This window comes from Medicago sativa, chromosome 1 (assembly GCF_051527215.1).
Source record: "Medicago sativa cultivar Bolivia chromosome 1, Bolivia_mono, whole genome shotgun sequence".
In the NCBI taxonomy this organism is placed as follows: Eukaryota; Viridiplantae; Streptophyta; class Magnoliopsida; order Fabales; family Fabaceae; genus Medicago; species Medicago sativa.
In genome coordinates, this window is record NC_140749.1 from 58914640 (window position 1) to 58929453 (window position 14814).

At 34.2% G+C, this 14814-nt stretch overlaps 2 protein-coding genes across 9 annotated transcripts; both read right to left on the reverse strand.

Moving 5' to 3' along the window:
- Positions 1–1962: 1962 nt before the first annotated feature.
- On the reverse strand, positions 1963–5618 carry LOC146955836 (sulfite exporter TauE/SafE family protein 4-like). 2 transcript variants are annotated; one of them, XM_085724227.1, is made up of 12 exons: positions 5397–5618; positions 5141–5300; positions 4542–4742; positions 4379–4440; positions 4186–4240; positions 4030–4085; positions 3860–3946; positions 3718–3768; positions 3274–3513; positions 2676–2769; positions 2425–2565; positions 1963–2329 (listed from the first exon to the last, which is right to left on the reverse strand). In XM_085724227.1, exons 1-12 carry the CDS (start codon positions 5562–5564, stop codon positions 2250–2252), a joined length of 1395 nt encoding a protein of 464 aa, XP_085580353.1. In that variant the 5' UTR covers positions 5565–5618; the 3' UTR covers positions 1963–2249. The 2 variants fall into 2 exon arrangements, with proteins under 2 accessions (XP_085580353.1, XP_085580360.1); XM_085724234.1 differs by lacking the exon at positions 2676–2769.
- Positions 5619–9120: 3502 nt separating this feature from the next.
- LOC146955837 (uncharacterized) lies at positions 9121–14162 on the reverse strand. 7 transcript variants are annotated; one of them, XR_015017989.1, is made up of 9 exons: positions 13978–14162; positions 12027–13567; positions 11816–11948; positions 11441–11719; positions 11254–11358; positions 10930–11158; positions 10614–10822; positions 10189–10312; positions 9121–9178 (listed from the first exon to the last, which is right to left on the reverse strand). XR_015017989.1 is itself a non-coding variant. In XM_085724198.1 (7 exons), the coding sequence occupies exons 2-6, from the start codon at positions 13559–13561 to the stop codon at positions 10616–10618; spliced, it is 2595 nt and encodes an 864-aa protein (XP_085580324.1). In that variant the 5' UTR covers positions 13562–13567; positions 13978–14162; the 3' UTR covers positions 10187–10312; positions 10614–10615. The 7 variants fall into 7 exon arrangements, 4 of the variants coding, with proteins under 4 accessions (XP_085580324.1, XP_085580344.1, XP_085580330.1 ...); XR_015017985.1 differs by having other exon boundaries at positions 10189–10297; positions 10614–11158; XR_015017990.1 differs by lacking the exon at positions 9121–9178 and having other exon boundaries at positions 10189–10297.
- Between the last annotated feature and the right edge of the window lie 652 nt (positions 14163–14814).

Below are 14814 nucleotides of genomic sequence, written 5' to 3' on the forward strand. Positions count from 1 at the left end.
TCAAATTTGGTATCAAATATTGTGTAAGTTTAGTTTGTTAATTCAAAATCTGATTCATCTCTATTCATACTCAGGAGCAAAGGCTTTGGTGTTATACACTCTAGTGTACGTCGTTGATATTATCATCCCAGGAAACCCTATTGACAAAATACATGAGTGCATAACAAGCCTTGTAACTTCATTTTTCATTCAAGATTTGGGTCCCTTACGGAACTTCCTTGGTGCAGAAGTCATTCCAAGTTCCACTGACTTGTTCCTCTCCCAACGTATGCAAAGCTTCTTGGAAGAATAAAAATGATTGATGCCAAGCTTGTCCTCATTCCATTATCAACAAGCATTTCCTTAACTAAAGTTGAAGGTTCAACAAGTACCGATGGTGCCTTCTATCGTAGCACCATAGACACTCTCCAATACTTATCCATGACATGACTTGACATTGCATACATTGTTAATAAACTTTCTTAGTTCATGTAAAGATCCACTACCACTCATTTGACTCCTTTAAATAGGATTCTGCGCCGCCTCAAAGGTATAATTTTCACGGCCTTTTTCTTCAGAAACAAAATTCTTCTACACTCATGCATAGAGGGATACTCATTGGAGTGATAATAAACATGACTACGCATCTGCTCACACTGTCCACTATAGTTCCAACCTCATCTCGTGGAAATCATCGAAGCAAAGAGCAGATCCACCAAGGCTAAGTACAAAGCATTAGCCAGTACTGCATCCTGAATAAACTCTCTTCTCACTAAATTGGGCCTCTCTTCCTCAACACTCTATTGATTGTGACAATCTGAGTGCTATCTATCTTATTTACAATTCAGTGTACCACACATGAAACACATCTCCATTGATGTTCACTTTGTTCACCAATTGTGTACCAAACATGTCAACATCATTGATCAACTGGCTGATTGCTTCACCAAACCTCTCTCAAAATCCCGTCATCAACATCTAAGAAACAAGATCAAAACTATTGACGATACTCCAATCTTGCAGCGGGCATGTTTGATCAGCTGGTAGTTCATAATTCTTTCACTATTATTATCATAATTATCACACGGTTATATTGTAGTAATTAAGAGCTATTAAGAGCATTGATCTATGAGTTTTCTCACGAAGTTATATATTATTCAACATCCTTTCATCAAATGCTAGACTCTTGCTCACACTTTATATTCCAACACAATGAAATATTAACAATTGATAAGAAATTCAATTGCTAATATTTTTAACACATTCAAGATTTAATTTTACATGTTTACATGTTATCAATTATTGATTTTATATCAATACCTTATTTTGAGCTATAAATGAGAAAATTAATCAACATGAAAGGATAAGTTCAAATCCAACAAGTACTAGTAATAGGGGCAAAAATCAAGTAGTACTAACCACCAATGTCCACATCATGAGCTACTCAATCAGTAGTATACTAGTAAGGGACAAGCATCCAAGTTTCCAACCACAGAAACATCGTACATAAATTCCCATACAAGGAATAATCTCGATCCATACAAAATTTTAGGTTCATTCAATTGGCAAATGGCAAACAGACAAGTAGCTAAATAAAAGCAGGACCATGAAATCTCTGTGGCAACCTGATCCCCAGACCAGCACCACATGTTACTGCTAAACTAGAAAATTGGAGGGAATGAGAAAAGTATATTCTTAAGCTCCTAAGTTTTCCATTTCTTAGTTCATTTGTAAGATCCATTAGTCCAAAAGCACACTGAACAATATATACTTTTTTCAGCTCTTAACTTATTTGGACCACCCATTTTTTTGATAATATCAATAGGTATCTTGATCTTTATAAGATCCAACTATACTGAAAGCAATCTTATATCAATTCAGTTATTTTCTCTCTGACATAAAGTTAAACAACCAAACTCCACAACCAACAAAAGAAAGCAAAAACAAATAAATGCCACACCAAAATATGACATCAGCTATCACTACTCAACCACAAAATTATTTTCACAGATAAGAAGGAAAATTAGCATTGTTACTAATTACTTGGAGATAAAGTGCCCCAAGTAGCTAGGTAGATATAAAAAAAGTTCAGCATACGGTCCAAAATTTCAATCCTGAAAACTAACGTAATCACTAACTCACTAATATTCGTCGTTAAAAAAAGATTACCTAGAGATATAGATATTCAATGTTGGTCAACAGACATTAACCAACATCTATGAACCCTTGATTTTCCTTTTGTTTGCTATTCCTACTTTACTCTAAATTAATTAAGTGCTACAAAATCCCAAGAATCCCATGAACTCATGGTTGTGTATCATTTCAATACTCTTCTCAGTGCCAACAATACCTGAAATAAAAATGTATAACATTAATGTAATATTAATATTTGTGCAAAAATCATTTTATAGATACTAACAAATTGAGGTATGTTTCCATTATTACCCATGGTGAGAGCACTGGCAAAAATAACACCAGAGAGGATGAATACAATGACTGATGCCCTCCCAAAAAATGCAACCAATTTTCTAACAAAGAACTGTCCCCAGAAGCCAGCCAAAACAGACGCTGTGATGAGGTATAATGCTGCAAACAAATAAATTCATAAGGCATAGGGAACCAGTGTTATAATATTGTACTGGCCAATTAAATTGAAAATGGATCCAGTTAAGCTTTGAAGAGTTGATGAAGATTACCATAAGGCATAGGGAACCTCTTGAGAATGTAGAATTCAAAAACAGACAAAGATGATGAAAACATCATCACAAATGTTGCTGTCGCACTAGCAACCTGCAATTTAAATTATCAGCATACTTGTAAGTCAAGTTTTTTATTTGTCACCACCGGTGTTGTCAAATAGAAGCTGTAGCAATGCAATAGCGTCACAGCGCAATGGAATTGAATAAACAGTTGTTGTTCAGTGATACACGATTTAGTACAAAAATGTTATCACATTGTAGCTATAGTGTAGCGGCTAGAGCGTTGTAATGTAACAGAATTTGCACAAACTATTATTTTCGCAATTGACAATTGAAAATTCTGGTCAACACAATTAAAAGGGATCATAGCTGCAGCGTGACAACATTTTTATTAAATCGCGTATCATTGAACAATAACGAAATTTGCACATATCACTATTTTCAACGATTCACAATTGATAACACTGGTCAACACAATTGCGGCTAGAGTGTCGATTTAGTGTGTAGTGTAATGGAATTTGCACAAACCACTATTGTTGCTATCCGATCAACAACATTGGTAAGCAAAATTGAAAAGAGGGAACATATAGTGTACCTGAGGGATGACACCTATCTCAAGGAGAAGAGGCCCCAAAATAAATCCACCTCCAGAACCAAGTAAGCCTCCAACAATTCCACCTACAATACCACTCATTGCACAAAATGCAAGGGACGTAGCACTCCATTCTATTGATGCCTCACATATGTATTCTAGGCTCCCTGTGCCCATCCTCATTCTGTGATCTTTGTACAACTTGACTGCTTCAAAGCCAAACACCAAAAATGCAATTGGAAACTGAAACAGAAAATGGACATGTGTATGGCAATTAGAAAAGTCTAACCACATTGCATTTATAGAGTTTTAAGAAAAGGTTTATGACCAAAGTTTGGACCGTCACATCAAGGTTTTTGATGTATTCACAATAACTAAAGTTGCATCTGATCGCGAATCATTACTGCAATTCATAATATGTTTGGTTATGTAATTTTGTAATCGTACCTGCAAGCCGAAGAGCACCCAATACCATACACTGCAGGCCTCTACATCAGTCTGCAAACCAACAATAAACTGTTTTATTTTAAAAAAGAAAAAAAAAACAAAAAACACTTAACAGAGCTCTTATAGTGAGAGGGAAAATTACCTTGATGATTTGAATAAGGAGGAAAGAAAACCACACAGCCAAAAGCACTAAAATCCTCTTCCATCTAAGGTTGAAACAGAGAATTTGCTGAAAGGGTTTCAGATGAGAAAGATTAATTTCATCTTAAATACATCAAAATGAAAACAATTATCATCTGCTATAGAACATACCATAGTTGACTTCTTTTCTTTAGGGATCAATGGCTCAAGCTTCGTGTCGACTAGAACTGCAAATCTCAGGAAACAATAATATAGCATGAGATGTTATCTTTAAATCTTTAAAATTATACAAAGATAAGATAACCACTATTGTGGAAATTTGTATACCTGCTTTAAATTCTCCATTAGAATTAACCAAAGTAGCTTGCTTAGCAGTTTCATTCTGCAAAATAGAAAACAAAAATTAGAGAAAAAGGTAGATAGTTACTTTTCCTAAAAACTTGAGTTAATGATTGATGACTTATTATAAGCATACTGCATATATATATCCATTAGTCAATTCTAGTCAAGAAATGTTGACCTTGAGAAGAGTCTCTACCCTCCACATTTCAATTCCTTTGAAGAATGACCTTAAAGAAGTTCCTGCACAAAAATAAAAATAAAATATTGTTTCCTAGAAAAATGAATAAAACAGTGTAATAGACTCATTTGAAAAAGAAAACAATTTTAGTGATTATACAAACCTATGAAGAGAATGATAATGAGGACAGTGATAAGCCAAAAAGGGAAAACAACACTGAGAGTAACACCAACAGTTATCCCAAGCATAAGCATTGGCTGAAACAAAAGAGCCAAATCATAGTCTAATATTGGCACCTCTTTTGTTGGATGTGCCACTCTCAAATTATACCAAACTGATGATGCTGATGCCCCCATTATCATACCTAAAATCAATTCCGCAATAACAAAATAGAAAAAAATTGTCACAAATTTCAATCAACAATATATTTCTCAAAAACATCACATAGTCAAAAAGAATAAACTTCAATATCAACGGTGTCAGTGTGCGAGTGTTGTAAACCCTAGAGTACCGAGTTCGATTCTGATTAGAAGCATTGATACCATCTAGTATTGTAAACCTAGAATACCGAGTTTGATTCCTACTAATTAGAAACATTGATACCATGAAAGGTCAGTTTGTGTGAATGTTGTAAATCCTGGAGTACCGAGTTCGATTCCTACTACTTAGTCACACTGATACCATGGAGTATCGGTGTGTGTGAATGTTATAAACCCTGAAATACCGAGTTCGATTTCTACTATAAAAAAATATTATTATTACATTTAGAAAGAGCAGCAGCAGATTTGGTATCAAAACCAAGAAGAAGATTAAGCATAGGAACAAAAATGCCACCACCACCAACACCACCAACAGTTCCACATGCTGATCCAAAAAAACCAATAACTGTAGCCAAAACAAGTTTCCAACTAGGTTCCAATTCCTGCACATAATAAACACACAAACCATAAACATAAACATATATACATTCATGCCTTCAATAACACATTAAAAAAAAAAAAGAGTAAGAAAAATTTACAGGCCAAATTCTATCTGTTCCAGAACCATAACGGTTAGAGTTTGATGATGATGATAACAAGGAGAATGATGGTTTTTGGTTGTTATGGATGAGAAATAACGCAGAGAGAGTAGCAAGACAGGAACATGATACTAGATAAACTATGAAGTTTTTTGTGGACATTGTCATGGTGATGAGAAAAACAAAAACAAAAACAAAAATTAACGTTGTGCGTGTGTGTGTGTGTTTGGTTTATGCAGTGATGGCTATTTATTTGTTGCAGAGGCAAAGAAGTAACGTAGCAATCAAAATCAAAAGAGGACTAATAGCAAATTAGTGAGTGTAATATGGAATTGAATAAGGTTTTGTTTTTAATAAAGATTTGAACAAGGTTTTTACTTTTTGAACAAATATTGAGAAGATTAATCCATTCAATTTGTACGTTTTTTTTAATTATAGTTGAAATTTTGCACGTCTGAGATTGGAAATATTGACTCTATATTATTGGAAATATTGACTCTATATTGTACCAAAAAGGAAAAGAAATATTGACTTTTATATAGTGTGGTCTTTTTTATTTGAGGGGATATAGTTTGGAGTGGACTTGATTTTCGTACAGAATTGATTTATATTCAATTGGAATTGGAATATTTTTTCTTGGTGGTGCCCGGAATTTGAACCCCGAACCTTGCATATTTTATTTTATGCATTGTCCATACCAACTGAACTACCGTCCCTAGATATATGACCCTTTTACTAAAATCACGGGAATTAATAAAGATGGAAATAATATTAAATTTATTTATAATTACTATTGTTTTTACAATTTTATCCTTAAGAGAGAGTTAGTTTATGTTTTCAACATAATATTTATGATTGATTGAAGAAAAAGATGCAAAATAAATAGAGGTACGGTGGTAAAGAAATAATTAATGTAATTGAAAATAGCAAATGAGTCTTATAAAAAGGGACAAAATTTTTTTCTCAAAAAGGTCTTATAATTAAGGCCGGAGGTAGTATAAGTTTATATAGGATTCTTTCTTACGGAATTGATTGTAATTTCTTTTTTGACGGAATTGATTGTAATTTGTTTTAGATTATGGGTAACTTTTTTACCACATAAATCCAATCAAATCATATAAAATTACTCCCTCCGTTTCAAAATGAGTGTCGTTTTAGGTGTTTACACACATATTAAGAAATACAATGATTAAGAGAAAGAGAATGGTTATTTTACCAAATTATCCTTATTAACTATTGGTTAGTTTTAAAAGTAATACTTTGGATGTAGTGTGCAGAATATTAATTGGAAGGTACAATTGAAAAGAAAAAGTTATTATTGCATTGGAAACTGAAAGCGACACTCATTTTGAAACAAATTTTTTTGACTAAAGCGACACTCATTTAGTAATATTTTTAAAGATAATTTTAAGAACCAATCTCAAAAAGTGATACATGATGTGAATTATATGGGTACGAACAACAAATAAGTTTCCTCTAAAAAAGTTTCCTTTAAAAAAATTGTAAAATAAATTCAAAGCATATCGTCTATTCTATTGAGGTCTCTTCCAAGACCTCCCAAATAAAAGGCCACATGTCAATATTCTATGACATTTCACCCTGCCTTAAATGTGCATTAGCCAATGCGTAATTACAAAATAGAATGTCAATAAATACATTAAAACTCCATAATTATTGAATTAAAAACAGCCAATCAGTCATAAAGGCCTTCCGATCATGCCATATTTAGCTTCTCTATTTTTTTTTTTTTAGGGAGCTTCTCCACTCAACAATTTCTTAATTGTTTTTTCTTAATTGGTTTTTTTATTTTCTTTAATTAAAGATCAAAATTTGAAATATAATTATTGTTATAATTAGAAAATAGTGTGCAAAAGTAATGAATAAATATATTTCAACTATGTTGGCACCCATTATCTGTTAACGATAAAATACTCACTCGGTTCTTTTTATAAGAAACAAAACACATAAATCATTAAACCCAAAGAAACATTTTGAAAATAGTTATTTTCATTTAATACTTCTATAAATTTAAATTTATTACAGAAATGCCCTTATTTTAATTACTTCTGATTACATCAACTTACTTTTAATATTCTCCCATGATAAATAAGGTCACAACTTCTTTTAACATAATACATTTAAGGCGTCCTTGTGAGCTTAACTCAGTTGGTATGAACAATGCAAAATATATGCAAGGTCCGGGGTTCGAACCTTGCCACCGCCAAAAAAATAAATAATACATTTAAGACATGCTAACCGGTGCCCCCGGGCACTGGTTAAGGATGCCAAAAAAGATAATTATTTTGACTTTTTTAGTATTAATTACAAAGTTTTCAATGTAATAACTACTATATAATTACCTTTTTTAGCATCATTAACCAATGTCGGGGGCACCGATTAGCATTTCCCTACATTTAAAATTGGTCAAAGTTTCTCATAACTCATTCTTACAATACCGGCTTATGAGGTGAGGAATGCATCCTCTTTCTAAACTCTCACCAACGTGGCCCTTGAATTCGACAAGCTCTGATACTATGTTAGAAATCGTGGTTGGACCTAATACAACCTCACAAGACAGACTTATGAGGTGAGGAGTGCCTCCTCTTTCAAAGCTCTCATCAAAAGTTTCATCTATCTGATGTGGGACAAAAAAACTTACGTATTGAGTTGGAAAGTTTAGGTACTAGTATCAATTATTAATTGCGTGATGTATACACACGAGACCCATTTAAACATTGTAAGAGGGAGCTCTATTTCTCTCTCTCAAAAAAAAAAGGGAGCTTTATTGTGGATTCTCTAAGTAACCGATCATAGTTAATCATGATGGATTCATGAAATTTTCTTTCACCAGCATTTTTCTTTAAATTTATAGTTCAAATTTTAAATTAATAAATTATAATTTATCATTGGCCATAATTATGAAACAATGAAATATAGGTTGGAGTAAAGAAATAGTTCAACCGATAAAAATGTTGAAAATGTTAAGCTGAAACTTGTGTTGTCATTTCGTCTTTCAATTATTTTTTTAATAAATTATAAATTATCACGGATTATAATTATTACGATGAAATATTCATCATTATCACTGCTAGTTTTCAATTTGAACATTCACTTTCACTAGCCACTAAACCGGATAAAGAAGCTCGATAAAATACTTATCATTTTTTTTTTCTCTTCTTCTTATAATCAATTTCAATTTTCAACACCATAGCTATAGCTATTAATTTTAAAAGTTCAAAATAAGGTATTAAATGAATGATTCAATTGGGATTTATATATAAATTTCTTATAATTAAATTGGAATTATTAAATGAGCTTGAATCACCATTCTTTGTTTTGTATCACACACTTGCATTCTATTCTACTTCATTTGAATAGTGAAACCATCTTGCATTAGTCGCTCCACACTTAACAAGTTGATATAACTAAAACCGCCGTTCTTTCTTTTGATCAAATCTTGTTGGGGTTAATGTTCACATCACATGGGTTAAAACGAGCCATCAGACCAACCAAAACATGTATACATGGGTTTCAGTTTCTCATCATTGAAATTAAAAGGCAAAATGAGTGGTTTCAGTTTCCTACATTACATTTTACATGCATAACTTACATGTTGAATTGAAGTTGAAAACACATGACAGAACTACAAGCACAAACACAAATCAGATATCAAATTGAATATTGATATCACTAACAAAATTACAAGACGGATAATTACACTGACCTCACATAATGTCATTGCTATTGGTAATTTCACTGCCACCCTTCATGTTTGCAAAAACCTGGCATAATGAAATTTGAAGAAAACACTGTTATTTTGCGATACACTGTTTAGTACAAAATATCGTCAAACAACGGCTTTTGCGGCGCCTATAGCACTATAACATAGTAGAATTTGAACAAACTGCTATTTTCAGCTATGCAGATTGACAATACTAACCTACTTTGTGTAGGGTCTGTAAGTTTAGGGTGATTACTCTGAGATCAAAGTGACACAAGTACTATCATTCAAAGACTAAATTGTATATTTCGTTTTAAACAAGTGTCCAAGAAGAATACATGAAAGCATGATTAGAATCGGAATAACAAGACTTTTGCTTTGGTTTAATAATACACTCTATATATTATGCATTGCTTGTGACATAAACTACAAAATTAGCAGCACAAAGTTGTAGACTTGTAGTAAATGCAAAGGCTAACTCAAAGTTTGTTTAATAAACTATGCCATTATTCAGCAAACTCATTCTTTTAATGTACTAATTAGCAGATTGCACATTATTCATACCGTTCTCTTTTTAAATTCTTTTAACAAAGATACATCAACCATTAATCAGAGAATAGAAGTTTAAAGTAGCTTTGGAACATGACATTTGAATCTAACTTGAAGAGTATCTCCTTATCATCCTTTAGTTGTACAAAAAACATTTATAAGTTTACATATAGTTTTGTTTATGTGAAGTAGGAGAACCTATCACTTAAAAAAACTCATTTATTACACAAATTCAGATAATAAGAACAAATCTTTAATATCAATGTCGCCTAAGTTCATATTTCTGTTTAATTACCAGCGTATGTCTGATGCAGACAGTACAGCGGAGAATACCAAATAATGCAGTTTTGTCACTTCTCACAACTGCAGAAACTGTTATATATTTGTTTTGAATGTTATACTTATGGATGGCCATAATGATAATTTTTTGAAACATTTAGTGTTTGTTAACATTCAACACTTAATTTAGAATTTAGAATCTTTATTGCACTGAAATTATATCAGCGACAACAATTAACTGACCTCTTTTCAAAGGAATCGAGGTTTAAAATATCCCTTTCTGGTAAAGTGCAGTTGACTTGCATGATCATATCAATAGCTGCCAGAAGTGATAGTATTGACATTCTTGAACCTGCCAATTTGACACCTGAGATGATTTTAGAGTTGAGAATTTACAAGTTTACGATAATGACAATAATTAGATGTCAGGTTTCTTCTATAAACAATGAAACACCAGTTAGTTGTGAACATTTTAACGGAAGATCCTCTTCCCCCATTTCAGGTTTGGTATAATTTTGGCATCTGTATTTTGTTACTGCAATCTGTTTATGCCATCATTTTTCAGATGGAAGGGGGGTTCGTACATGATAATAGTCGAAACAAAATAAACATAAACAAATTGTGCCAAAAAAACATAAACAAGACAAACTAATAATGTCTAGAAGCACCATCATTCATCATCGGCACCAACATCAACGTCTTGATTGCCCACCAAAGTAGACTCATGATCAGAAGGTTGGAGGCGGCGGTGACGTCCATGGTCTTGAGCGAATAATTTTCGCACACGTTCTTCAAATGCTTCTCGCTCCTCTTTCATTTTTTGCAGACGTTTTTTTAGCTCTTCTAGCCCCTCTGTCCGTTTCTTCAGCAATTCCCCCTGCGAATTCATAATCTTTTTTAGTTTCCGTAGTTTTCGAACAGGATCTTCACTAGAAGTCACTGTTCTTTGTAGAACCTCAACCAAATTGGGAACCAACTCCCTACCACTACAGGCTAACGATGCTCTTGCATTATCCAAAGGAATATTAAGACTCATGGCCCCTTTCTTGTAGTTGACGGCATCATCATATAAGCGACTCCTTTTCTTACCTCCAACTACACCCGAACAAGTGGTAAGGGGGGCAACAACATCCTTAGCAGGGTTACAACTCATAGATGGAGAAGTTGAATTATTTTGAGATCTAGTCTGAGACTTCCTCGCCTCACACTTCTCCTATAATGAATAACCATACAAAGAGTCAAATAACAAAGATAAAATAAAAATATGAAAACAAATTACAACATATATTTATAAAAGTATGATATTACCTGATTCTTTCTAGAATGGTCATCTGCATAATCACCAGTTTCCTTCATGATCTGAGTATCGTTATGAAGCCCATTCACGTTTGAACTCCTCTTGGACTTCTTAGTCTATAAAGCAAACATAAATGATAAAGAAACTATAATTATGATTACCCAAAATAAATAAAGAAGAACTAGTTAAGGAGTTTACCATTTGAGTTACGTGTTGCGTTGTGTTGATGGAACCTCTTTTCTGTAGGCTTTCCCCTTTCTTTGATGCCATGTTTCTCTTTTCTCTGGCATAGGTCAACTGAAAACTAGCGGAACTCCAATGCTCCAATAAACTTTGCCATACAGTCTCGCCTATCCAATGTGGGCACTGACCCTTAAGACGAACTTCCCTCAACATATCAGACAAGTCACGCGAGGCTCTCACATGAAAGTTATTCTGAATCTGATCACTCTGCTTGTCATGCCATGTACACTTCTCCTGTATTTTTTATATAACATAAAATATAATAGGCTATGTTATATATCAGAAATGAGTATAAAATAATCACATGTTAAGATAATTATTTCAACTTACACTAAAAACCTTGAATTTTTTTGCCCTATCGTCATCATTTAGGTCACCATCCCTACATTTTGTCTGTGGCTTTTTATGTTGGGATTGTATATTTGCTGAAATGCTTTTCGTCTTCGGCTTTGAAGGCAAAAGCCTTAACAATACCATGTTAATAAATCAATACAAAGTATAATTAACAACAATCAAAATAAATAGTAATTCACAGACTTACCCTTTAGTGGAAGGTTGAATAACGTGTCTTCCATCATCAAACATGTTAATCCCCTCAGCATCATGAATGCCATCTTGACCAGCCTGATAAGGCGGACGCTGAGATGGCTTAGGATGACTAGACTTTAATGGAGTTCCTTGTGTTCCTTGAAATCCTGGGTTGGGCATGGAACTAAATTGTGGTACCTTGTGTGAAGGTCCACTTGATAGTGGATATGTAGGTGTTGGATATGTCGGCGGTGCGGATGTCGACGGTGTATACGCCGGTGGTGCATATGTATGCGGTGGATATACAAGTAATGGAAATTGGGTAGATGGAGACTGAGAACGGGTAGGTGGAGGCTGAGTATAGGTATGAGGAGATGGAGTTTGTGTATGTGCAGTCATCGGCATAGGTATAAACTGGTCTAAAGGAGAACCAGAAACTACTCGAGTTACTTTGCGAGAACGACCATTAGTAGTGGATGCGATATCCTCCCCCTTATCACTAGGTGGACGCTTCTTTGAAGGTTCACTTGATAGTGGATATTTTGGCAGTGCGTATGTCGATGGTGCATATGCATTTAGTGGATATACATGTAATGGAAATTGGGTAGATGGAGATTGAGAACTGGTAGGTGGAGGTGGAACATAGGTACGAGGAGATGGAATCTGTGTATGTGCAGTCGTCGGCACAGGTATAAATTGGTCTGGAGAACTAGAAACTCCAGGAGTTACCTTGCTAGAATGACTAGTGGTAATGGATCCGACACCCTTCCCCTTACCACTGGGTGGCCGCTTGTGTAAAGGTCCACCCGACAATGGATTTGTAGGTGGTGGATTCACCGATGGAGCATATGCATGATGTGAATATGTAGGTGGTGGATAAATAGGTGGCAGTGTGTATCCCGATGGTGTAAGTTTCGGTGGTGCATATGCATGTTGTGGATACACAGCTGATGAAGTATGGGTAGGTGGAGGCTGAGCATATGTATGAGAAGATGGAATCTGTGTATGTGCAGTTGTCGGTGCAGCTATACATTGGTCTGTAGAACTAGAAACTACACGACTTACCTTGAGAGAATGACTAGTGGTAGTGGATCCGACACCCTTCCCCTTACCACTGACTGGCCGTTTGTGTGAAAGTCCACCCGACAACGGATTTGTAGGTGGTGGATAAATAGGTGGTAGTGTGTATCCTGATGGTGTATGTTTCGGTGGTGCATAGGCATGTTGTGGATACACAGCTGATGAAGTATGGGTAGGTGGAGGCGGAGCATATGTACGAGGAGATGGAGTCTGTGTATGTGCAGTCGTGGGCATAGGTATAGACTTGTCTACTCGAATTTCCTCGCGAGTAGGCCTAGTAGTAGTGGATGCAACATCTTTCCACGTCTGTGTATCTTTAGTCGGCGGCATAGGTACAAGCTGGTCTAAAACATGTTGAGGAGCCAGATGAGTGCGCCACTTGCAAGTACGCTCAACAGTAGGTCTAGTAGTAGTGGATGCACCATCTTTCCCCTTATCATTGGGTGGGTTAGTTCCTCCTGATGACATGTTTATCTATTGTGCAATACAATGATAATGACATTTCAACAAAACAATAACAATAAGTTCTAAATAAAAATAACAATTCAAGTCCACCAAAATGACAAAAAAGATAAAATTTTCATCAACATCTTAATTTTTCTATTTTTTAGAATGATAAGTTTGATTTAAAAAGATAGATAGCTGACAGTACAAGGTTTTGGGCATCCCCATTCAAATAAGAGAGATCCAATTGTCTTTCTAACTTAAGACAAGCTCATGGGAAGCAAAATCAACTACATTAATTAAACTATTAGCTATCTAAACAGTGAACCACATTGAGACATATGAACTTTAAATAGTAACAAGCTGAAAAATATGATACAAAGATTCAACAATTAACATTTTTTGCTCATAAAATGATTATAAAAAGAAACAGTACTAACCAGTGAGTGGCGGCAGCTGGAAGAAGTGGAGTGAAAAATGAGAGAGAAGAAGGAAAAAAGGTGTTGGGGCTGAATTTATAAAGGCTAACCCTAAAATTTTCCGACGAGTTTTTCACAGTTCCGAGGGGCATTTTCATTTTTGCGAGGGGCATTTCAATTGCAAAATTATCCATTACTTTCCAACCACTCATTTCCTCGGAAACAAAGTTCTAAATAATCATATTATAATTATTTTCAAATTTTATTTATTTCTTTCATTTCACGTTTTTTTCACAATTTTTTGCAACCTTCTTCTTCTCTTGAATCCAATTTTATGTTCATAGCTTTCTTCGTATAGGAGAAATTCTGCTCCACTCTCCTCGTAAAAATTGAACCAAACACAAAATTTAAAACATTTCATCCATTCCCTCCAAAAATTTCGAACCAAACGGACCCTTAGTTTTTTTTTTTTTTTTCCTTTGCGAGTATTTTTTTTTTATCTAGAACTAGAAAATAGAGATTCTCGAGGATCTGTATTAACCATAGAGGTTGGAGCTACTAATTGGAACAAATAACAATTTCTAAATAATGGTGCATCTTCAATGATACCTTAAGTATTTTTGTCATTATTTGTGTGTTTTTGGATAATTTACATTATATAGGATAAAATCAACCTGTTAAATTTAGCATCATGAAGCGGTGAAGCCTGAAGATGTTATCAATTTAACTGATTCGTTAATGTTTGATGTTGCCTTTTGATTTGTAGCATTCTTGGTTTTGGAAAACTAAATTGTGGTATTCTTGAGCAGAGAAAACATGTTCAACTTTGTTAGAGACATTGTCACAAGGCTAATCAGC